The 23,827-nt window shown below is 46.0% G+C and overlaps 1 protein-coding gene and 1 pseudogene across 3 annotated transcripts in view; one reads left to right on the top strand and one right to left on the bottom strand.

The window, feature by feature from the left end:
* Positions 1 to 22,829, top strand: part of HEPACAM (hepatic and glial cell adhesion molecule) — a 543,784-nt gene extending 520,955 nt beyond the window's left edge. The window contains exons 2-8 of one of the 2 annotated variants that reach the window (XM_050755709.1): positions 6,366 to 6,457; positions 17,042 to 17,383; positions 18,101 to 18,382; positions 18,676 to 18,769; positions 19,261 to 19,334; positions 19,621 to 19,691; positions 20,634 to 22,829. In XM_050755709.1, the coding sequence (XP_050611666.1) occupies positions 6,373 to 6,457; positions 17,042 to 17,383; positions 18,101 to 18,382; positions 18,676 to 18,769; positions 19,261 to 19,334; positions 19,621 to 19,691; positions 20,634 to 20,936 (1,251 nt within the window). In that variant the 5' untranslated portion in view covers positions 6,366 to 6,372 and the 3' untranslated portion in view covers positions 20,937 to 22,829. Of the gene's footprint in view, positions 1 to 5,935; positions 6,458 to 17,041; positions 17,384 to 18,100; positions 18,383 to 18,675; positions 18,770 to 19,260; positions 19,335 to 19,620; positions 19,692 to 20,633 lie in introns of those variants that run through there. The other variant, XM_050755710.1, reaches the window with a different exon arrangement.
* LOC126934876 (putative cancer susceptibility gene HEPN1 protein) lies at positions 21,378 to 22,321 on the bottom strand (annotated as a pseudogene). The gene has a single exon (XR_007719129.1). The product of XR_007719129.1 is annotated as a putative cancer susceptibility gene HEPN1 protein (transcript).
* Positions 22,830 to 23,827: the final 998 nt, after the last annotated feature.

Below are 23,827 nucleotides of genomic sequence, written 5' to 3'. Positions count from 1 at the left end.
GGGATCTAATCCAAATTCTGCCATTTAACAGCTATGTGACCTCAACAAGCTGCTGACCTCTCAGAAGTTTGTTTTCTTGTTTGTAAGATAGGGTTGGAAGAAATAAATAAGCAAATATATATATATATATATATATATATATATATATATATATATAGTGGTTAACAGTGTCAAATGCAGAGTAGTACTATCTCTGTCTCTCTCTCTCTCTCTCACACACACACACACACACACACACAGAGAGAGAGAGAGAGAGAGAGAAACAGAACAGGGAGGTAAGAAGCCTCAGAAATTAACCTCTCCTTACCCCTCAGAAGCAGCCCCTTACCTCATATCTGATGGCAGTTGGTGGATAAATACCCCAGCTCCCTATCCCCTAGGAGGCATATTCTTTACTACCACCCAGGGCTCGCAGGAAGAATAAGCTGTAGCTGCCCACAATAGTGATTTACTTTATATGCAGCCTTTACTGGCTTCCTTTCCTTCCAGTTTCATTCCCCCAATATACTACCTGGTTCTGCTGCAATTACCTTTTGGATAAACTATTTGACTTCTTGACTTAGGATTTGCCTCTGAGGAAACCCAAATTAAGATACCAATATTTCTTCAAATTTTTGAAGGCCTAGGTTTTCAAGATCATCCCTGACTCCGTTCTCCTGCTTCAGCTGAATTAGTCAGTTTAGAGCTCATTTCACAGTTCTACATATGCCGTCCTTTTTCCATACCATGTTGTACCAAACCTAGAACTCAGTCCTCTTTGTCAGTATAAATGCACACATGCTAATTGTATTCATTTTCTATGCTACATAACAAGTACTGCACATTTAGCCGCTTAAAACAGCATACATGTATTATTATTATTTGAGACAGGTTCTGGCTCTGTCACCCAGGTTGGAGTGCAGTGGTACAATCTCAGCTCACTGGAGCCTCAACCTCCTGGGCACAAAGGATCCTCTCACCTCAGCCTCCAGAGTCACTGGGACTACAGGCACACACCATCATGCCCAGCTAATTTTTTGTATTTTTTGTGGAGACAGGGTTTTGCATGTTACCCAGGCTGGTCTCCAACTCCTGGGCTCCAGCCATCTACCTGCCTCAGCCTCTCAAAGTGCTGGGATTACAGGCATGAACCACCATGCCTGGCAGAATACATTTATTTTCTTACAGTTTCTTTGGGTCAGGAGTTCATGCACAGCTTAGATAGGTCTGCTGCTCAGGGTCTCTCACCAGACTTCAATTAAGGTGTCAGCTGTCCAAGTTCCTTTCTGAAGCCTGGTGGCGGGGGGCCTCTTCCAAGCTCATATGGTTGTTGGAAGAATTCAGTTCCTTGTGGTTGTAGCGCTGAGGTTCCTTTTTTTGTTTTGTTTTTTGTTTTTTTTCCTTTGCTGGCTGTTGACTGACAGTTGCTCTCAGCTCCTAGAGGAGGCCAGCAGTTCCTTGCCACAGGGGCCTCTCATGCCATGGTAGTACACTAGACAATCTCTCTCTGGTTTATGTCTTCCATGTTGTAACCTAATCAAGAGGGTGCCTATCCCATCACCTTTGCCATATTTTATTGGCTAGAAGCACACACACATACTGCATTTGAGTGTAGTAAAGTTTTGAAGAAGAAGTTTTCTTCAAGTTGAAGTTTTGAAGAAGACAAAGGAGGGGAGGTATACAGTGTAACAATGCAAGCTGCTCTTAAATTTTCTTCAATTCCCCACCATCCCCTCTTCCTGTCTTCATCTCTCTTCTCTTTGTACTTTCCTTGCCCCCAAATTCCTCTTTATTTCTAACGAGGAGCAATTTATCTTTGTGTTCCTTGACTCTTAATGCTCAAGATCTTACCTTCTACTTCATATGGCATATCAAGGTAACTTTCTCGCTAAAGAAAATTTCCTCACTCATAGGAATTTTGGTGCCATTAGTTGGAAGGCTTTTTCTCGTTCTGCTACCAATAATGATTCAGGATTTAGTGGAGGAGACAGATACAACTCAATTAATAGCAGGAAGTGAATGAAGGGGAGGAGGAGGCATGCTAAACATAAAAGCCACCACTGATGGGATATTATTAGTAAGCGTGGTTTCTAAACCTCTCTTGTAGTATTATCATTATTCCCTGGAGACAGAGGAACAGGCCAGGTGGGTGGGGACACTCTTACTTCTAATAGTAGAATTACTTAAAATGGTACTTATTCACATGTCATTCATGTGTGTGTTATTTTTTCTTGCCTTTACTATTAAGTAATTTTTAAATGATTTTTGCTTGTTCATTTGTTTTTAAGTAACATTGGGAGTCCAGGGTCCATCAGTAGATAGCCGTTTACCTTTGGGCAAATTACTTAACCCTGCTACTCCTTGGTTTCCTCATCGGAAAAAATGGAGAAGTGAGACAAGGTTACCGTAAGTGTCTCTTGCTGCACAGTGAGTCCGCTGCTCTGTGACTGTTACAAGACCTTCAGTTCTTGGAAGACAGAGTTCAGTTTTACAATTTCTTAGCCTCCTTTTTCGTTTGTTTGTTTATTTATTGTTTTGGCCTGCTGTCACAGAGGTTTGCATCGGATGGTGATTCGGTTAAAATCACTAGCTTCTTCCTCCTTCCTCCCATTCTAGAGACAGATACTTCTGAGTTTCTGCTGGTGGTGAATTTGTGTTGAGGTGCTCCATCTTGAGCTGCAGGGGCTCTGTCTGGGTGCTCAGTGCAGAGGTGTGAGGACCAGCAGCCAGGGCTGCCGCTGTTGCAGGGGAGAGAAGTCGATTCCAGAGACCCAGAGGGGTTTCCAAATAAGGAGTATTCTGAAGCAACTGTGTGCAGCGAAGGGGCCAAGAGAACTGGGCTACGCTGCTCAGAAGAGGACAGTGCCCTCAGAAATGAATCTGTCAGAGAGCTCAGGAAAGGCAGGGCCGTGGGCCTTGGCTGAGCAAGGGATGACTGCCATCAGTCAAGCAGTTTGCCGACACCATTGTTGGAGCTGCCTCGTTATGCAGAACTCAGAATTGGGCCCCATGGGGAGACCCAGAGGAATGAAGAATTACGTTCCCTGCTCCAGAAAGGCTTGCAGGCTCATGAGGAAATGGCCACAATAACCACACTTTCTGATCCAAAAATTGGACATGTGGACTAACACATATAAATATATTTTTGACATTAAAGAAATGTGACATTAATAGTCAGAATATCCCTTTAAAAAAATAAAACAGCCAGCATCATCAACAATTACATGAGACAGACACACCCAGAGGAAAAAACTCAAAGAACACAAGGAAGGATAACATAAGGCGAGCCAAGACAGCTGAGATAAACACTCCGTGTCATGTGTGAGGCTGTTACTTTATGTTTCTGTAAGTCAATTGCCTATTGGATCAGTGTCCCCACTCAAAGTGAGCCCCGGTTATTTCTGGGAATTCCCAAGGGGTGCCTCATATGTGTCCATAAACTGTAGCCTCACTCCCTTGCTCACCCCCCTCCCCAACCCCCAGTTGTCCAGCTGCTTGAGAAGCCCCTGTAAAGGAACTAAGGCAAGGGCTTATCCATTCAATATTTGGCAACTGCCTGTTGAGCACCTACTATGTTCCTGCCCTGTATTCGGTACTATGGACAGAGAGACAAATAAGACAGCTCTTAAATCAAAGAACTCTTTGTTAGGAGAGAAAGGCACATAAGTAGATGATTACAAGTTTCTAAAGGCCTACTCATTCACTGGAAGCAAGATTGCAAAATTGCTCCTTGTACATTCAGACGTACAAAGGAAAGGGAATGCCTTTATGTCTTTGTAGTTGCTGTGATCTTCCACATGAGCCTCTCACCCCCCAGGGTAGCAGAGGAAAATATCACTCCATCTCAGTAAGCCCAGTCTGATCCAACCATTTTCACACTGTCTTTAGGTAGCTCAGTCTCTGCTTGGACAGCTCAGGCAATTGTTCAAGCAGTCTTTCCAATTGTCCTCTCCCAACACCAGCTCCTCTCTAATAAGAGTTGGGGTAACCTTGTGGCTGAAGTAACCTTGTGGCAACAGAGGGAGACGGTGTCTGTGGACCTGTGTGGTATTCTCAGGTTTCCCACCAGTCTCTACTCGGAGTCAACATTTTTTCCTGGCCTGGTGAGCTACCTGAGGCTCCCAGCACAGCAGTAGGTGGCCCCAGCTGTTGCCTCTGGCCTTAGAATCCCTGTACATGGCAGTGCCTTTGCTCAGTCTTCTGCTTCCTGCCAGTTCTTTATCTTCTCGGCACTTCTGAGTCTCCTCAAGGGCTTCTGGAAACCTAGAAACCCTTGCAAATTCTGTGCAGGTATAAAGAGCCACCTCTGGGGCAGGGAAGTGGGGATATTGAGAACTTAGATCCTCTTAGTCTCCCTCTAGCACATTTTTCTTTCCACAGTGCTTCAGGATAACAAGGGCAGACTTCAGGCTTTCTATTTTCCAAACACTGCATCCTCCTTTTACTCCCATCCATAAGCCTCAAGGCCCAGCTATCACAGGCCAAGGGGCCATTTATCTACACTCCAGAAGGACTCTGAGATCTAGTCCACAGGCTGATCTATGATATGTCAAGGGGTAGATAAAAGAAATTAGAATACTCTTTTGTCCCTTACAAAGACTGGCTAAGCCTTTCATCTTACTATGGACTTTGAAATGCTATTTTAAATGTCAGAAGCCGCATATTGACTCTTTCTTTTTGTGTACTGCTATAATAACATTAGCTCTTCCAGTGGAAGAAAGGTGCCTTGAGTCATAAACACCAAAATGCAAAAGGAAAAAAGAATCCCCTTTATTGTAATCCCAGCACTTTGGGAGGCCGAGACGGGTGGATCACGAGGTCAGGAGATCGAGACCATCCTGGCTAACATGGTGAAACACCATCTCTACTAAAAATACAAAAAACTAGCCGGGCGAGGTGGCAGGCGCCTGTAGTCCCAGCTACTCGGGAGGCTGAGGCAGGAGAATGGCGTGAACCCGGGAGGCGAAGCTTGCAGTGAGCTGAGATCCGGCCACTGCACTCCAGCCAGGGCGACAAAGCGAGACTCCGTCTCAAAAAAAAAAAAAAACAAAAAGAATCCCCTTTATATATTTCAGAATGTTTTCGGAGAGTTCTGTGAAGTTCAGTGCCTCCCAACTCTTCTCCCTCTGCCGAGGCTCAGAAGGGCTATGTAATAATGCTTCAGTTCTGGAAAGTTGAAGAATATTCAGAGAGATAATTGCTGCATTTACAAAACCAAGACCAGGGTTTAGGGATGATCAAGAAGGAAGTTGTGAAGTTTGGTCTCCCAAAAATATAAAGATCCCAGCATGAATGAAAAAAGAAACAAGAAAAGGCAATTTTTTAAAAATTTAAAATATCATCTCTGTAACAAAAGATTTGCTAGGTACTCTTCTATACCAACTCTTCATCAATCCTCCCAACAATTCCCCTCAAGAAAGCTATTATTTTCCCCATTTTACAGATGAGAAATTGGAGGCTCAAAGAGGTTGCAAGCCCATCCCAAGATCACAGTTACTAGGCATCCATTCCCTTGGCCGCCCTCATGAAATGGTGTGAACACATGAATGGGGGTCAGAGTAGAGCTAGGGTGTTTCTCCTCTTCACAGCCTTGAGACAGGAGCGCAAAGCTAGGCTGTTAAGCTGATAATAGAACCCTAGGATGCTGGCTATTAGGACATTACCTTCATTTTGCTCTGACATGTTCTAGAAAATTGGCTGAAAGCAGGGGAATGAACAGAGTGGCTTCTGGAAAGAGGTCTCCAGCATCTATGTGGTTCTATGATAGAAGAGAAAATTCCAAGCCAGAGAAAGACAAGTGTAAAAATAATAGAATTCAAGCTGTTTTCCAGTCTTCTTCCTTTGGGATGGAACAGGGGTTTTCCATTTCTTCAGCAATTCTCTGGAGTCTTTCACTTCCCAGTTTTTTAAAAGCTCTTCTCCCTCCCTTTTCAGAGCTTATTGGAGGTCTGTCCTGGCATGTACCCTCCTCCTCAGGGAGAAGGACTGTGAGGTGGAGACAGGGTAGGTTGGGACACAAAGTCCAGTTAAGTGTGTGTCCCAGCTCAGTGCTCTGAGCCCAGATCCTCATCTCCCCAGGTAGTGGGGCTCAGCACCGACAAGCAACCAACTGCTGGGCTGCCGGCGCCCCCCATGTGGGAACCTGAGTTGGAGATTACCTCCTAAGCAGATACCCGCTTCCAAACTGGGGATGTAGGGCTAGGAAACTAGAAAATGCCAGGTCTGAGGGAGAGGAAAGAACAAGTCCAGCAATACACAGAGCTCTGTGTATTCAGAGGGAAGTTGGCAGGGTTGTGTTCGGGCAGAGAAACTCCGAGTGGTACAAAGGGGACGTGCCCAGAGTGGAGAAATCATGCTAATTGTCTCCACTAGAGCTGGAGAACGCCATCCAAAATGAAGAGAGAAAGGGGAGCCCTGTCCAGAGCCTCCAGGGCCCTGCACCTCGCTCCTTTTGTCTACCTTCTTCTGATCCAGACAGGTAGGAGGCCAGAGGGTAAGAAAGGGTCTGAAGAAAGGACCCGGGGCTTTTGCAGCAGAGGGAGGGGAGAGTGGAGGGCCTGAATGCCTTTGGGGCGGGAGTGGGGGAGAGCTCAGCTGCCGTGGGAAGCATCTCAGGGAATTCAGGCATTAGTGTTGAGCATATTTCTTTATTCCGTGTGCCTCCCGCGCGGCCCCTGCCCCCTTCCCCCAAAAGGCTGCATGACTTTGGAGCTCCCACGGCATTCAGTACATTAGATGGCGGGCACTGGGCCATTTCGTATGGGATGACTTGTTGGCGTGGGCCAGTCCGGCATTCTTTCCAAGGGATTGTGGTGGGGCTTGAGGGGCGGGGGTAGGGGAAATCTTCTTTTTGTACCTCCCCAGTCCCCGACTCGGGCCTCTCTGAGTGTGGAAGAGTAAGGCAGATGATAGAATCTTTGGAGATAATGAGCCTCCTAGTGTGGGATAGCCATACCCATCTATCCATAATTCACTCCACTCCATAGCTGCTTACCTCCTCTACCGCCCCCTACCAATCCTTCGAGAAGTGATCTTATTTAAGTATACCTATTTATGAGTACATACACATATGCGCGCGCGCGCACACACACACACACACACACAGTTACAGAGTGCTGAGGAATTCACAACTTAGTGGGGCAAAGAGATGCAGAGATCTTTTTACTAAACTGCAGGAACTATCGTAAGTCAATTATGCAGAGAATGCAAGCAATCAGAGAAAGGTCACCTACCCCATCCGGGAAGGTGGTGCTGGTGGAGTGGGGGTTGATACGGTAGGACACAGGGTGTGGGAATATCAGGGGGAGGTTTTCTGGTAGAAGGAATGTGTGCACTGAATTTTAAAAGATGGGGAAAAAAGGTAGGAGTATAAGTGGGTGTTAGGGTTGGGAAATGAGCAAAGGTCAACAGCTTGAAATAACATCAAGTGTTTAGTCGGAGCCCAGCAGTTCATCACTGCTGGAGAGAAAAGCATGAATTGAGTTAGGCAAGAGCTTTGTAAACCAGACTCATAATCTGGGGGTTGAGAGGTGGGGGAGTGAGCGGTTTTTAATTTGGGGACTGTCGGGGTTACACATACCTTTCAGATAGCTTACTCAGTCTGCAGGGGACCATTGCAGGGGAAACTGGAGGCAAATAAAATAAGAAAGGAAGTTTGCATTCATTTTCTAGGATTCCTGTAACAAAATACCACAAACCGAGTGGCTTAAACAATAGAAATGCATTATCTCAAAGTCCTGGAAGCCAGAAGTGGGAGATCGAGGTGTCAGCAGGGCCATGCTCTCTCTGAAGCTTCTAGGGAGGGTTCTGCCTTAGGGTTCTCGCCTAGCTTCTGGTAATTCCTTGACTTGTGGCAGCATCACTCCAGTCTTGGTATGGCATGCTCCGTGTTTGCATGTCTGTGTCCACATTTCCCCTTTTTATAAGGACACATACTAGATTAGGTCCACCCTACTCCATTATGATCCCTTCTTATTAGATCTGCAGTAACCCCATTGACAAATAAGATCACATTCTGAAGTACTTGGGGGTTAGGACTTCAACGTATGAATTTGAGGGGAACACAGGTCAAAAAGCTATTGCAATAGATCAGGAGAGAAATAAGAGAAATAACATGGACTGAAATTATAATAAAGATAGAGGGAATGAGGCACGCTGAGAAAATGTTTTAGAGGTAAAGTCAGGAGCTAGTGACCTGTAGGAAGTAGGAGGATTTAGGGAGGGAGGGAGGATTGCTGTGTGAAACCTTAAATAAAAAAATGAATATCATACATGTTTAGATTGAAATACCTATGAGGCTTCCGTGTGAAGATGTTACATAGCCTGGAGTTGGGTGGCAGAGAGGTCAGGGTTGGAGAGAGGTATTTGGCAGCTGTCAGGCCATAGGTGAGAGTTAAAACAATAAAAATAGATAATATTACTTAGGAGGAGAAAAACATGGGATGAAAATGAAACATCATGTAACCTCAAGATTTGTAGAGGAAGGCAGAGGAAGAAATGCCTATTAAGGAGACAAAGAGGGAACAGTCAGAGAGACAGAAGGACTAGAAGCCTGTGGTACTGTCCAGAAAATCAAGGGAGTTGAGAGTTTTCAGGAGTAAACCAACACCACTGAATGTGACAAAGACCTGAAAGAGCCCATTGGATAAGGCAATTAAGAAGTTACTGTTGGCTTTGGTGAAATGACAATGAGCTGAAGAAATAACGAGAGCTGAAGGTATGGAGATAGTGAGTTGAGAATAGGAATGACACAAATATACAAAGCAGAGATGACCCTAAACTCTTTCTGGTCATCAAATGGTAGGGAAAAAATTACAGAAAGATCACATCAGTCAGTAAGACTGGGACAAAACAAAAGGTGATCAAGGATATTGTATGTGGAAAAATGTAACTTAGTAAATACATCAAAACATTCTAAATGTGGCCAGGAGTGGTGGTTCATGCTTGTAATCTCAGAACTTTGGGAGACCTAGGCAGTTGGATGGCTTGAGCCCAGGAATTCGAGACCAGCCTGGGCACCATGGTGAAACCCCATCTCTATAAAAATGTAAAAATTAGCCAGACCTAGTGGTGCACGCTTGTAATTCCAGCTACTCAGGAAGCTGAGGTGGGAGGATTTCTTGAACCAGGGAGGTCAAGGCCTCAGTGAGCCATGATCATGGCACTGCACTTCAGCCTGGGTGACAGAGCAAGAACCTTTCTCAAAAAAAAAAAAAGTTATAATGTAAGTTATGCTGATAGGATATTAGTTAATGACCTATGATAGATAAGAGGTAAGTGCTGGGAGAGGCCATTGTACTGCTGTGGACTAAAGAGTAATAAGAGCTGAGATTCTAGAAGGAATCCCTCCCATCCCTAATATATTATTTAGGAAAATGTCTGCTTCTGGGAACAATAAATTCCAAAATTTAAGTTCCTGGCATTAACTATGTGATAGTCCATTGTAGTTTCAGACTAGGCCTGGGAAGAGGAAGGACTCTACTCCATGAAGTTTTTCAGGGACCAAGCCAATGGAGCCCTATCAACTTTGACATGTGCTTCCAAAGATCACCATGAGGTTTATCTTCTTTTCTTCCAGGTAGAGAATTTTATTTTATTTTTTTAATGGAGAGACATACTACAAGGAAGACTTTGCTAAACAAGGTCTGTAAGTGATATGTATCACTTGCACTAGTTCTCTTTGCTATGACTCAGTCAAATGGCCATACTTCACAGCAAGGGAAGCTGGCTGGGAAATGTAGTTTTTAAGATTGGCACTAAAGGGGAGACTGGACCATGTGGCCCTGGCTCCCCAAGATTTACCTTAATCTTGTACTATGGCAGACACTACCAAGCTAGCCCTGAGGCGTCACAGAGCACACAGTCTTTAACAGTCTGGCCCTGACATGGACAAATGAAGCTTTTCTAAATTCATCATTTTTATTTCCCAATTTTTAAATTCCAATTTATGAAACGTTCAAATAAGAATTTTCTAGAGACCAGGACATTAACTGACAGACATAGGCACAGCATGCCATAAATCTAGGTAATCTGATTTCCATGGTTTTATTGTCTGGAATACAAGAGATTCCATCCTCTAGGCACCCAATAGAAACAAGTCTCTTACCTGGGTTCCATGCTCTTTAGCCCCAAGTTCACCCCCACATTGCAGGTGCTGTCATTTTTAAAATTGTTTATTAAAAATTACATACAAGAAAGTACATTTAGCATAAAGATACAGTTTGGCGAGCCTTTAAAAAGTTAACAAACCCATGTAATCAACCCCCAGATCAAGAAACAACATTTTGGCACCTCAGAATCACCCTCATACTATCTCAGTTACTACTGTCTTCCCTCTGGGATTATAGTGGTATCCTAACTTCTAATGCAAATTAATTTTGCATGTCTTTCTATAAGTGGTATCATATGTATTCAATCTTCTATGTCTGAACATCAAGTTTGTAGGATTCATCTATGTTGTTGTCTTAGTTTTTTTGGTCTCACTGCTGTATAGTATTCCATTGTATGAATATGCCACAATTTATTTCTCTATTCAACTTTGATAGACACTTTGGTTGTTTCCAAACCAACCCAACCAACTTAGCCCTGTTGGGGCTTTATGAATAGAGTTGTTACTATTATACATCCTATAATGGTACATGTCTTTTGGAGAACAGATATGGGCATTTCTTTCGGGGATACACCTAGGAGTAGAATTGCTTAATTATAGGGTATTTGTGTGTTTAGCTTTCATAGATATGGCCAAACGGTTTTCAAAAATGAATGTATCAGTTTACGCTCCTACCAACATGTATGAGAGTTTCAGATGATCCATATCTTCCCAATAATTGTATTTTCTTTTTCTCCTTTTGGCCATCCTAGTGGGTATGAACCAGTATCAAATTCTGGTTTAAGGTTGGTATGATGGCTCACATCTGTAATCCCAGCACTTTAAGAGGTCAAGGCATAAAGATTGCTTGAGGCCAGGAGTTCAAGACCAGCGTGGGCAATGTAGTAAGACCTCTTCCCTATAAAATTTTTTTTAATTAGCTGAATGTGGTGGTGTGTTCCTGTAGTCCCAGCTACTTGGGAGGTTGAGACAAGAGAATCTCTTGAGCCCAGGAGTTTGAGGCTGCAGTGAGGTATGGTCATGCCACTGCAGTCCAGCCTGGGAAACAGGGTGACACCTTGTCGCTGGAAAAAAAAAAAAAAAAAGTTTAAAATTGTATTTCTATTAAAATTAATGTGCCAATTTTCCTATTGTGTTGTTTTAATTTCTTTAAAATTGTGAACTTGTGGGAGTTTAAATTATATATTTTGCTTATGAGCCTTTTATAGTATATATGTATTGCAAACATCTCCTCCCACTTTATGGTTTGCCTTTCATTTTCATAATAGTATCTTTTGATGAACAGAAGCTCTTAATTTTATTGAGTCTAATGTATCATTTCCTTCTTTGATGGTTACCACTTTTGTGTCCTTTATAAGAGATCTGTGTCTGCCCTCAAGTCAAGGACGTAGTCTGTTTTCTTTTTCAAACGTTGTTGTTTTACCTTTCATATTTAGATCTGCAATCCATCCAAAGGTAATGTTTGTGTAAGGTGTGAGGTAAGGGTCAATTCATTTTTATCCTACATGGCCCAGCACTATTTTGTGAAAAGAACTTTTCTCCCTGCACTGCAGTATCACCTTTGTCATCATTTGAGCAATCATATTTAAGTCTGTTTTCAGACTTTCTATTGATCTATTTGTCTATCTTCGTGTCAAGATCACAAAGTAAACCTCCTGGGATTTTGATTGGCATTGTATTAAACTGTAAATCAGTTTAGGAGAATTGACAGCTTAACAAGAGTAACTGTTCCAGTCCACAAACATGGTAAATCTCTGTGTGCCATCTTGATACCTATTAACTAGGTACACATTCCTGAACATCTACACTCCTTAGATTGTAGATAAAAAGCTACCAGCTCCTTTCCTTCTGGATCCCAAAAGCCTTCTTCACAGCTTCTGTTTCCTGGTTTTCTCTCACATCCCTGAATAACTGGCGCTTCAAATGACTTGTAGGCCTCAACAGGATAACAACATAAGAATACAACACAGCAGCCCCAATATCCACACAATAAGTGATGCACCTATACAGTAACAGCAAAGGAAGGGGGTGGTTTTCTCAGATCCTCATTAATTAGGAATAATATTAAAAACCAAAAGCAGAAACAATATGTTTTCCTTTTAGGAAACCGAGGTGTTCTGCCCTTGGATTATTAGATGCAGTTCTGGCTACCACACCATAAAAGGAAATAATACAGTTGGAGAAAGCCCAAGGAAGGGTATCTATGACGGCCAAAAGGATGAAGAGACTTCTTTGTGGAGACAGACCCAAACTAAACCAAAAACTTTTCAGATGAAAAGGGACATGGCAGCAACCTTTGGTGTTAGGAATATGGATAAGGTGTGTATAGACCAAGTCCTAGAACACATATTTGGCACTACCCACATTGGCACTTTTAAAAGGTAAATTTAAGACAAATACTGGCGAAAGGAAACTTTGGCTCAGCAAAGGGAACACATAAAAATGAGTGGATGGTGATTTCTCTAAGGGACTACCCTATTAAGAAAAGCCAAGGCTATCTGCAGATGCCTTCTTATACCCTAAAGTTTGACATTCCCCAGCATCACAGCAGCTCAAAATCCTACCTGAGGAGTGCCCAACAACCTACTCCAGTACTGCATTGTTGAGGTTGATAAGGTACAACTTGCTGAGCTCTCATTTCCTTTTCTTCAGCCTCTGGTGGGAACAGAAACTTTCTACATTATGATGCCTTGGAGACAATGATTAAGTTAATCGCTTCTCAAGGTTGAGCGGTCCTAGTCCTTTTATTTCCACTCTGGACCTTAGTTGTGAGCTATTTCCTCATTTCTGTGTCGTGCTTTGGCTCCTGTCCCAGTTCTCTGTGTCCCTTGAAAGTTGTGGAACCCTGAACTTAATACAGAGCATGATTTTGGCTACAGTTTTTGGGAAACAGTGTTTGCTCAGCAAACTGCTCTGTCAGCTTTCAAGAAAGACTCCTTCATTCACTTATGAACACATGTGATACACCCTTTTGACCCACGGACATGCCCATGTTCACAGGCATGATGAGGGGACTTATCTAAAGGAGGGTAAGGCCTCAGGCAATCTGTAGGCCATAACTCCTCCAATATTCTTATCCAGAACAAATCTACTTTAAATGGGCAGAAAGGCCTCAGGGAGAAATAGATAGCGAAAAGGCTCCTAGGACTTTGGATGGGACAGGAGAGCGTGAAAGCCAGGAAAGCTCCAGGAGGCCACAGAAGATAGAAGCGAAAGGGGAAATCCCTTCTACTTGTTTTTGAGGTTGTCACTGTCCAGACTGTAGAAGAAGGAAATGAGAATCCTCAAAGTTTGGTGCTTGGGGTCATTATACCTGTGAAGCCCGAATATCTGAGACAGGTCTCAGTTAATTTACAAAGTTTATTTGCCAAAGTTGAAGACGTATGCCTGTGACACAGCCTCAGGGGGTCCTGATGAGATGTGCCCAAGGTGGTCAGAGCACAGTTTGGTTTCATACATTTTAGGAAGACATTAGACATCAATCAACATATGTAAGACGAACATTGGTTTGGTCCGGAAAGGTGGGACAACTCTTAAGTGGGGAGAGGGCTTCCAGGTCATAGGCAGATAAGAGACAAATGGTTGCATTATTTTGAGTTTCTTTTTTTGATTAGTCTTTCCAAAGGAGGCAATCAGATATGCATTTATCTTAGTGAGCAGAGGGGTGACTTTGAATAGAATGGGAGGCAGGTTTGCTATAAGCAGTTCCCAGCTTGACTTTTCCCTTTAGCTTAGTGATTTTGGAGCCCCAAGATTTATTTTCCTTTTACACACCAATTTACTAAACTCCAGGATGCCTCTGCATATGTAACCCTCACCTAAATAGCATACTACTGCACATTGGGTCCCAAGAAAGGAGGTAGATGTTCCCCAGCTATTTGATCATCACCCCAGTGGCCTTTAATAAAGCTCATGACTTTTTTCAGGACCACCTCTTGTTATACATACCAAAGCCTATTTGCCTACTCAGGGAAATTTGAAAGTTTGCTTTTCTAAATCAAGCCATGCCTTGGACCTAATTTCTTAATCACAAAAATTAAGAATTGGAAGAAACCTTATGGATCCTGTGGTCAAATGGACTTTAGTCTGATGCACAGAGCCAGTAGGGATTCCTAGTTGCTCCTTAGGTTATTGAGGGGGACAGGACTCATCCCCACCACCTCTTCTACCAAAGCAGGTGAGATGGAACCATATTTCATTTGTCCGTTTTTATTTAAGATTTTGTGAGAAGAAAGTATCATTAATTTTTAAAAGTCTGAAAATAGTTTATGTTGTTCATTTTGCTTGCCCCAAATTAAGATTTTCATTCAACAGCAAGCATATGATATTCACACATTCAGCTTTAATCAGTAGAGCTGTCTCTTCTGCTTTATTTTACTTATTTATTTATTTTTTGAGATGGAGTCTGGCTCTGTCGCCCAGCCTGGAGTGCAGTGGTGCAATCTTAGCTCACTGCAACCTCCACTTCCTGGGTTCAAGTGATTTTCCTGCCTCAGCCTCCCGAGGAGCTAGGATTACAGGCATGTGCCACCACGTCCAACCTGTTTCTTCTACTTTTAAGGTTTTATCATTCTAACATTCCTGGCAGGTAGCGGATCGTAGAATGTCAGAGCTAGGGCCAGGTGTGGTGGCCCACACCTGTAATCCCAGCACTTTGGGAGGCCAACACAGGTGGATTGCTTGAGCTCAGGAGTTCAAGACCAGCCACCTGGGCAACATGGTGAAATCCCGTTTCTACAAAAAATACAAAAAAAAAAAAACTAGCCAGGCATAGTGGCACATGCCTGTTGTCCCAGCTACTTGGAAGGCTGAGGTGGGAGGTTCACTGGATCCTGGGAGGCAGAGGTTGCAGTAAGCCACGGTCGTGCCACTGCACTTCAGTCTGGGTGACAGAGTGAGACCTTGTCTCAAAAAAAAAAAAAAAAAAAGTCAGAGCTAAGAAGGTCCCTAGAGATCTTCTGGTCCTGCTACTTCAATGTACAGAGGAGGAAGCTGAGGCCCAGCAAAGTGTAAAAATAGCCAGTTGGGCTTTCCTTGGCCATTTCCAAAGATGAGGAGCTTACTACTTAGCAAAGCACTTTTTCCAAAAATTGATCTCATATGTTTAGTAAATAAAATTTGCTTTGATCTTCACCACCAACCTTTTAGCTTAATTGCCTCTTGGTTTGGTCTGGCCCTCTAAGCACAAGGAGAGAAATAAGGAATGAAAAGGTACAGCTCAGTTTCCTCAGCACTGAACGGCAGCAGCAGCAGAGTGAGAAATAAGGGTGAGAAAGCAAGAGGGAGCTTCAGAGGGAATGACTGCCAAAGAAAGTGGCAGCGGGTGCAGAGGGACTGAGAATCTGGCATGTATGTGCCTGTTCAGCTAAATTCAGCTCAGCTCCCAACTGGCGTCCTCTCCAGAAGACCCTCCTTCGGGTGGTAGGATTGCTCTGCAAGGCTAGGTGACATCAAATAGCAGTGTCTTTTCAGGTCCCAAAGCTCCTAAGAGGTCTCTGAAATGCCCTCTGGATAGGGCATCCATTGGACAAGTGGTAAAATCCCAGAATTACAGGGCTGGAACAAACCAATGAGACCATCCAGCCTACTACTCCTTTTATCTATGGGAAATCTGAGCTCCAAGGAGATGGGACCCTCCTAAGTCACGTATCAATAATAGGGCCCAAAACTCTGCTCAGTTTTGTGTTCTGTCTGCTATATGACAATGACAAATATGCATATTGTACTTTCCAATCTTGTGAACTTGATAAGGCAGTTGCTGTTGGGGTTTTTTTTGTTTTTGTTTTTTCTGAGATGGAGGAGTCCTCTGTCACCCAGGCTCGAATGCAGCAGCACTGTCTCAGCTCACTGCAACCTCTGCCTCCCGGGTTCAAGCGATTCTCGTGTCTCAGCCTCCCGAGTAGCTGGGATTACAGAAGCGTGCCACAATGCCCAGTTAATTTTTTGGTATTTTTAGTAGAGACGGGGTTTTGCCATGTTGGCCAGGCTGGTCTCAAACTCCTAACCTCAGGTGATCTTCCTGTCTTGGCCTCCCAAAGTGCTATGATTACAGGCGTGAGCCACCGTGCCCAGCCTTGTTATTATTATCCTTATTTTACAAATGAGAAGAATGAGGCTTAAAATGATTATGTACCCAAATCCACATAGCCAGTAAGAGGTAGGTAGAGCCCAGCCTGAAAAAGCTTTTCTGATTCTCAGCTCTTTGTTCTGCCCATCCCAAATCCCTCTTCTAGGGGTCCAGATTGGGCTGGAGTTTGGGTGAATTCCGAAAACCACCTTCCTAGTTGCAGGACTGTTCTGCACTGAGTGGGCCTAGTAAGACACTACATGCATCTGCAAAAAAGACAGGGGAGGCTCCTGGTATAACTAGAAAGTGGTCAAGTTGTCTTCAGGCCCCTAAGCTTTCCCTTTACTGGCACTGTCTCATGACCTACTCCTTTCTTTGTGAATCTGTGTTCCGTGCTTTCACCATCTCCTCACCCTCCCAATCCCCAATCGAGAAGATCTGACAAATTCACCCAGAGGTCTAATGACTTATAAGCTTCATGGGGGTAGGGATTTTTGTCGGCTTTGCTCATTGATATATCCTAAAGACAAAGAAAAGTGTCTGGCAGATAGGAGACGTTCAATATTTTTACGAATGGAGCTCATAGGGTGTGGGTGTGCTAGACTCTTCCACAAGAGAAAGGCAATGGACAAAGTGCCAGAGAGGCAAAGGGCCAGGTAGAAGAAGGACTGAAGGCTGTGAGATGGCTGTGAGAGAGAACAAAGGGGCAGAAGTGCACAGAGCTACTATGGGGGAGGAGATAGCACCCAGGCTTAAGAAGCCAGGATTGGCAGGGAGTGAAGAGCCAGAGGGCGAGGCTTTGGGAGATCAGAAGACTTAAAGTTGGGAGTGGGCTAAGGAGCCCAGGGTCTGACGCTTCCCTCTTCCTCATGGGCCTCTGTTCACAGACCCCCTGGAGGGGGTGAACATCACCAGCCCTGTGCGTCTGATCCATGGCACCGTGGGGAAGTCGGCTCTGCTTTCTGTGCAGTACAGCAGTACCAGCAGCGACAGGCCTGTAGTGAAGTGGCAGCTGAAGCGGGACAAGCCAGTGACCGTGGTGCAGTCCATTGGCACGGAGGTCATCGGCACCCTGCGGCCTGACTATCGAGATCGTATCCGGCTCTTTGAAAATGGCTCCCTGCTTCTCAGCGACCTGCAGCTGGCTGATGAGGGCACCTATGAGGTTGAGATCTCCATCACCGACGACACCTTCACTGGGGAAAAGACCATCAACCTTACTGTAGATGGTAAAGTGCTCTGGCAGGGAAAGAGGCAAGACTGGCAGGTGGGACTGGGGAAGGGTCTGCCCAGCGCACCAGCTAGACCAAGGGAAAACCAACCCAAAAGGCACTTGGGAGCTGAGAATGAGGCAAGTGGACGTTAGAAGTTGGCAGACAGGCACAGCACAGCTAACATGTAGAGTGATTGCCATGTGCCAGAAACTATTCTAAGTGCTTTGCATATGTTGACTCACTTAATGCTTATAATAATCTGGGGATAGTTAATATCATCATCCCCATTTTGCAGATGAGGAAAGTGAGCTACTGAAAGGTTCAATAACTTGCCCAAGGTCACACAGCTAGAAGTGATAGAGCCAAGATTTGAACCTAAACAGTAGGACCCAGGCTTAGCCCAACTAAAATATCTTCCTGGCTGGGTCAGTTTAAGACATTAAAGCCCAGGGTTCATGGGAAGGCATTTAGAAAGAGGGAATGAGGGCAACGCCATGTCTGCATTGTTCAGCATTGTACCCACTATGCCTAGTTGGTGCTCCATAAATAATCAGTGAAACAAATGAATAAGTGATGGGAAAGGACTGGACTTAGGATGTCTGAAGTCTTCTCAGCCCACAGATTGAGTTGGAAGGTAGCGTTAAAGGTGTGTTCGAAGGCAAGGAGCTAAAAAGGGGAAGGGAGACACTTCTTAGCCAATGACTCACAGGCTCCCCCATTCCTGTGGCTTAGTGCCCATTTCGAGGCCACAGGTGTTGGTGGCTTCAACCACTGTGCTGGAACTCAGCGAGGCCTTCACCTTGAACTGCTCACACGAGAATGGCACCAAGCCCAGCTACACCTGGCTGAAGGACGGCAAGCCCCTCCTCAATGACTCGAGAATGCTCCTGTCCCCGGACCAAAAGGTGCTCACCATCACCCGCGTGCTTATGGAGGACGACGACCTGTACAGCTGCGTGGTAGAGAACCCCATCAGCCAGGGTCGCAGCCTGCCTGTCAAGATCACCGTATACAGTGAGTTTTCCTGCAGGCTTTCCTTTAGGACTCAAAGCCCCAAGAGGCAGGTGACCATGAGGGACTGAGGACATCCCAGAGAATGTCACTGGGAGGAGGGGGACAGCGATAGGCCAACTATCCATGGAGGACACCAACAGGTGGGCAGTGGGTTCTGTGCAAGCTCCACCACCAGCATCAGCAAGGCATGCAGCCTGGGGCTCCCCCTCTCTTGCGTCCATGGCAGAAGTTCTGCTTACCACACCTTGCCCCTTTGAAGTCCCTCCTGCCTCTCTGCTTCTCTCTCTCCCTAGGAAGAAGTTCCCTTTACATCATCTTGTCTACAGGAGGCATCTTCCTCCTTGTGACCTTGGTGACAGTCTGTGCCTGCTGGAAACCTTCCAAAAGGTCTGGGTAACTCTCCTGAGCACCTGAGTCCTTCAATCCATCCCAAACCTATGCCTTTCATCCCAGGGCTCTGCATCTCTTCCCAAGAGGTCCATTCTTCCATTGTGTATGCAACAGCATCTTGTGCTCCCAAGCCCCCACAACCACAGCACCAGTAACAATAGTTTTTTTGCTTGCCAACCACCTTTTCTGGGGCCAGGCACTGTGGCTGTGATTAGCCGGCTACCTTTTAAGTATGATTATCTGCAGTTTAACGGATAATGACACTGAGACTAGGATTGGTTAAATGACTTGCCCACAGTCACAACGCTAGTGACAGACTCAAGGTGCAAAGCTAGATGTGATTCATTCCAAAGCTCATGAACTGTACCCAGCCCATCTTCCTGTCACAAGGCCTCTTTTATGGCCATCAGATCCCTCCCTGTGTCCCCGCTAGATCTTCTGCTCATGTTCAATAGTTCGGCTCATGGTGGGGCTGGATTGATTCACAGGAAACAGAAGAAGCTAGAGAAGCAAAACTCCCTGGAATACATGGATCAGAATGATGACCGCCTGAAACCAGAAGGTGAGCTCCCAGCCACCCATTCACCCATCCCATCAACACTCAGATCAGTGGGCTGCTGGGAAAAGGCAGAACTGGGCGACAAGGAAAACAGCTCTGCAGGGACCCTTCCCCCACCAACTGCACGAAGACTGCAGAGGAGGGAGAGGTTTGGCCAAGGTAGGAGCCAGGATATTCAGATATGTTGGTGGAGGTTGTGGCGGGCCATTTGGGAAGCACAGAGAGTAGGTGCCGGTTGGTGGGGAGAATCTGTACCTGGGCCAGCCACCCACTTCTCTCCCCTGTGCAGCAGACACCCTCCCTCGAAGTGGTGATCAGGAACGGAAAAACCCCATGGCACTCTACATCCTGAAGGACAAGGTGAGCAGCTCTGGGCTGGGTGCCCAGAAACATGCAGTGAGCCCCTCCCACATGCCTGGTTCTAGGGAGCCATACTATATTCCTATCCCTTTATAGCAGCAGTCCCCAACCTTTTTGGCACCAGGAACTGGCTTCATGGAAGAAAATTTTTCCATGGATGGTGGTGGGGGTGGTTTCAGGACGAAACTGTTCCACCTCAGATCATCAGGCATTGGATTCTCATAAGGAGCGCGCAACCTAGATCCCTCGCATGCACAATTCACAATAGCGTTTGTGCTCCTATGAGAATTGAATGCAGCCACTAATCTGAGAGGAGGCGGAGGTCAGGCGATAATACAAGCCATGGGGAGTGGCTGTAAATACATATGAAGCTTTGCTCTCTAGCCTACCGCTCACCTCCTGCTCTGCCGTTCTGTTCCTAACAGGCCAGAGACCAGTACCAGTCCTCGGCCTGGGGGTGGGGACCCCTGCTTTACAGTACTCAGAATAACCCTGTGAAATATTTGTGTCATGCACATTTTAGAGATTAGAAAAAACAAGGCTGTGAGATTAAATGACTTGCTCAGGATTAAACAAATCAATGAGTGGCAGATCTAGGTTTCAAACCTAGGTCTTTGGACACCAGTTCTGGTGATTTCCCCAGTATTCCACAACTAACTCTGTCCCAGGTTGTCCACGATGGGTAGAAAGAGGACAGTAAAGGGGAAAAACACTCAAATCATCGCATTTCAACATTTACTGAACACCTATTACGTGCTAGGAGGCCCCATGCTCAGTGTGGCATATCGCCAGGAAAACCAGACCTGCCTGCAGCCTTCCAGGAGGTGGGCGTGCAGAGGGAAACTGGGTCCCTCCCCTCAGAATTCCAGCAAGCTCTAACACCAGGCGCGCTCCCAGTCTGGGCTGACTGTCCCCTGACCCCTGCGGCGCGTGTCCTTGCAGGACTCCCCGGAGCCCGAGGAGAACCCGTCCCCGGAGCCTCGAAGCGCGACGGAGCCCGGCCCGCCCGGCTACTCCGTGTCGCCCGCAGTGCCCGGCCGCTCGCCAGGGCTGCCCATCCGCTCCGCCCGCCGCTACCCGCGCTCCCCAGCGCGCTCCCCAGCCACCGGCCGGACGCACACGTCGCCGCCCCGGGCCCCGAGCTCGCCCGGCCGCTCGCGCAGCGCCTCGCGCACACTGCGGACTGCGGGCGTGCACATAATCCGCGAGCAAGACGAGGCCGGCCCGGTGGAGATCAGCGCCTGAGCCGCCTCGGGACCCCCTGAGAGGCGCCCGCGGTCTGCGGCCAGCGGCCCGGGGGGAGGGCTGGGGCTGCGAAGCCGGGGCGCGGCGCACTAGGGGCTAGGGGAGGTCCCGGCGGGGCGCGGGTGTCTCGGGTGTGGACGCGTATGAGCATGCGCAGACGGAGGCGGGTGCGCGGAGGCGGCAGTGTTGAGGTGGTGAAACCGGGGAGCATTTGCTTCCGGTTTACAGGCTGTGTTCTCACTTGGTATAGGTTGTGCCCTATTAGGACCACATAGATTATTAAATTTCTGGCCCAACACCCAAAAGCGTTTTATGGAAACTAACATCAGTAACCTAACCCGCCCGTGACTATCCTGTGCTCTTCCCAGGGAGCTGTGTTGTTTCCCACCCGCCACGCTTCCCACTGAACAAATGCCTGAGTGCTGGGGCACTTTTTTTTTGGCAAGCTCAGATTAGAGAGGCCACTTTCCCAAAATCCACAGCTGCACGAAGCTAAGGAGAAGCCAGATGCCGGTTAGTGGGTGTGCAGGGGCTGTTCTGAGCTGGGGGATCATTGTGAAGGCCTTCTTCCCTGGGCACCTTGTACCTGGGGACCTACGAGGTGGTGAGGGAAGGGTACAAGTATGTTTCTTTTCCCTCTGACCTAGGCCCTAGCAAGGGCAAAGAACCCGAACCTGCCAGCTTGGCCTCCTCCCAGAGCCTCCCTCAGAGGCATGTCATGCCAAGCATTCTTTCTGTCTCTGTTCATGAACAGAAGAGATGGATGGGCTTATTCGTATAGAGAAGTGAATTCCACTTACTCCCCTGGCCCAGAAAACTAGACCAAGTGAGGAACTGTTTTAGCTCATCTAACTTATACATTCGTCCTGGCTTCCTTACAAAACAAGCCTTTCAAACAATCATTGTCCTCAGGAACCTCAGTTGTTGAGCTTCCTCCAGCTGTGAGAATAAGTCCTAATCTCCAGAAAAATGGTGGGGGGAGGAGGAGGCTTATTGCTTCCCAGCATTTCAGGGGAACATGATCCAACCCCTGGCCTCCTGCCACCCATCTGCCCTGCTCCCACATGCTCGGGTCCCAGGGCACAGAACAAGGGCAGACTCCCTAATCACACTAACATCAAAATAAAGAGACTGGGCCGCTGTGTAGCCAGGACATGCCCATGCCACCACCTATTGGTGGCATTCATAGGAGTGGCAGTAATCTACTGTGTCAGGAGAGAGGGCAATTACCAATCTGAAAGAGAAGGAGGCCCTCTGTGTATTCCATCCCCTCCTCCTTAATGCCTCCAAGGGTCCCTGCATCCCTGGCCCATTCCCAACCTCCTAAACTCTAGCTCTGATTCTCCATCATCCCATGGAGCTATTCCAAGGCCCCCGTTACCCATCACCTACACACCAGGTCAAGTTTTGTCTCAGCCCCAGAAGCACTGACATTTCTAGTTTGCCCCCTCTGCCCTTACCCCAACAGCATGCCTGTCTCAGCTCCCTGTCCCTCGGCACTTCCCCAGGTTCATTTGAGCAGGTGTGCCTTCGCAGTGCCCCTAAACTTCCCAGGTGCCTCATCCATAATGAGATAATGAATGTAGGGGAAAGTTTCTCAGGAAGGTGGAAGAGGCAGCAGGACTTGGAGAAGGAGTACCTGCTGGTCAGCCTTGAGATGCACAGGTGAAGGTGAGGGTGAGATGAGAGCATGCTATACCTGGTGCTGAATCCCTGAGGGGCCAGCTTCCCAGGCTTAAGCCAAATCTGCCTTAAATTGGGGGTGGGGAGGGGTTAGTAAGGAATTGGGGTTTGTTTGTTTGTTTTTGTGTTGTTTTCATCTTCATCTTTGTATTACTAGCATCCAGCAGAGTGCCTAGCACATACTGGATGCTCAATAAACTTTTGATGAAATGAAATGACAACTTTATTCCACGTAAACAAGGGTAACAAAACAAGCTGCTTAAATACACCAGTCATTTCCCGTTTTTTCTTCTGCTTTTCTTTCACATCCTTTACCCTCTTTCCAAACCCCAAATTGTCCATTCCAGAATCACTTAACCATTCATTCATTTGCTTATTTGGATGTTCTTTTATTTATTCAACAAACATTTGTTTATCTACCATGGACTAGGCCCTGTGCTAGACACTGCTGAACAGCATAACTATGTCAGGAAGACAAATCAGTAAACAGATGATTACTATATAGTGTGTAAAATGCAATGGCGGAGGTAGATACAAGGTGCTGTGGAAGCATGTAGGTTAGATGTCAGCAAAGGCATCTTGGAGAACAGACCTGAGTTGAGTCTTTCTTAGAAAGACTTGTTAATCTGGTTTTCAAAAGTATGAGAGGACACACTCCAAGCAGAGGGAGAAGCATGTATAAAAGCTTGGAAGTGCAAGACATGATGGGGGGAATTCAGCATACTGAGCCTAGCAGTTGATGAAATTATTTCAGGAAAGTATGCAAAGTAGAAGGTGAAGAAAGCTGCAGATAGATTTCTGAGGACATCAGTATGTGTAGAAAGGTTAAAAGGACCTCCCCAAGAAGGCTAAAAAAGGCACAGCCAGTAAGATAGGAGAATATATAGGAGATAACTATACCACACAATCAAAAGAACAAAAGAGTTTCAAGAAAAAGGGAGCATTCGGGTCTGCATGGGCAGGGGGCTTACGTATGAAAATAAGTTAAAAGCGCATGTTAAACTTGGCAACAATTAAAACATTGAGTGACTTGGCATAAGTAGTTTCGACGTGTAGTGGGGGTTAAAGCCAGATTGCAATAGGTAAAAAGTGATATGTGGAACTTCTCTGCTAAATACTTGAGACTAGATGTTTGAGAGGTCTTCCTGTTTCAAAACAACTAGGTCCTGCTTAAATGATATTTGTTTTGCATTGCTGGCTTCAAGAGA

The sequence above is a fragment of the Macaca thibetana genome, chromosome 14 (assembly GCF_024542745.1).
Source record: "Macaca thibetana thibetana isolate TM-01 chromosome 14, ASM2454274v1, whole genome shotgun sequence".
In the NCBI taxonomy this organism is placed as follows: domain Eukaryota; kingdom Metazoa; phylum Chordata; class Mammalia; order Primates; family Cercopithecidae; genus Macaca; species Macaca thibetana.
This window is presented reverse-complemented; position numbering and strand designations above follow the sequence as displayed.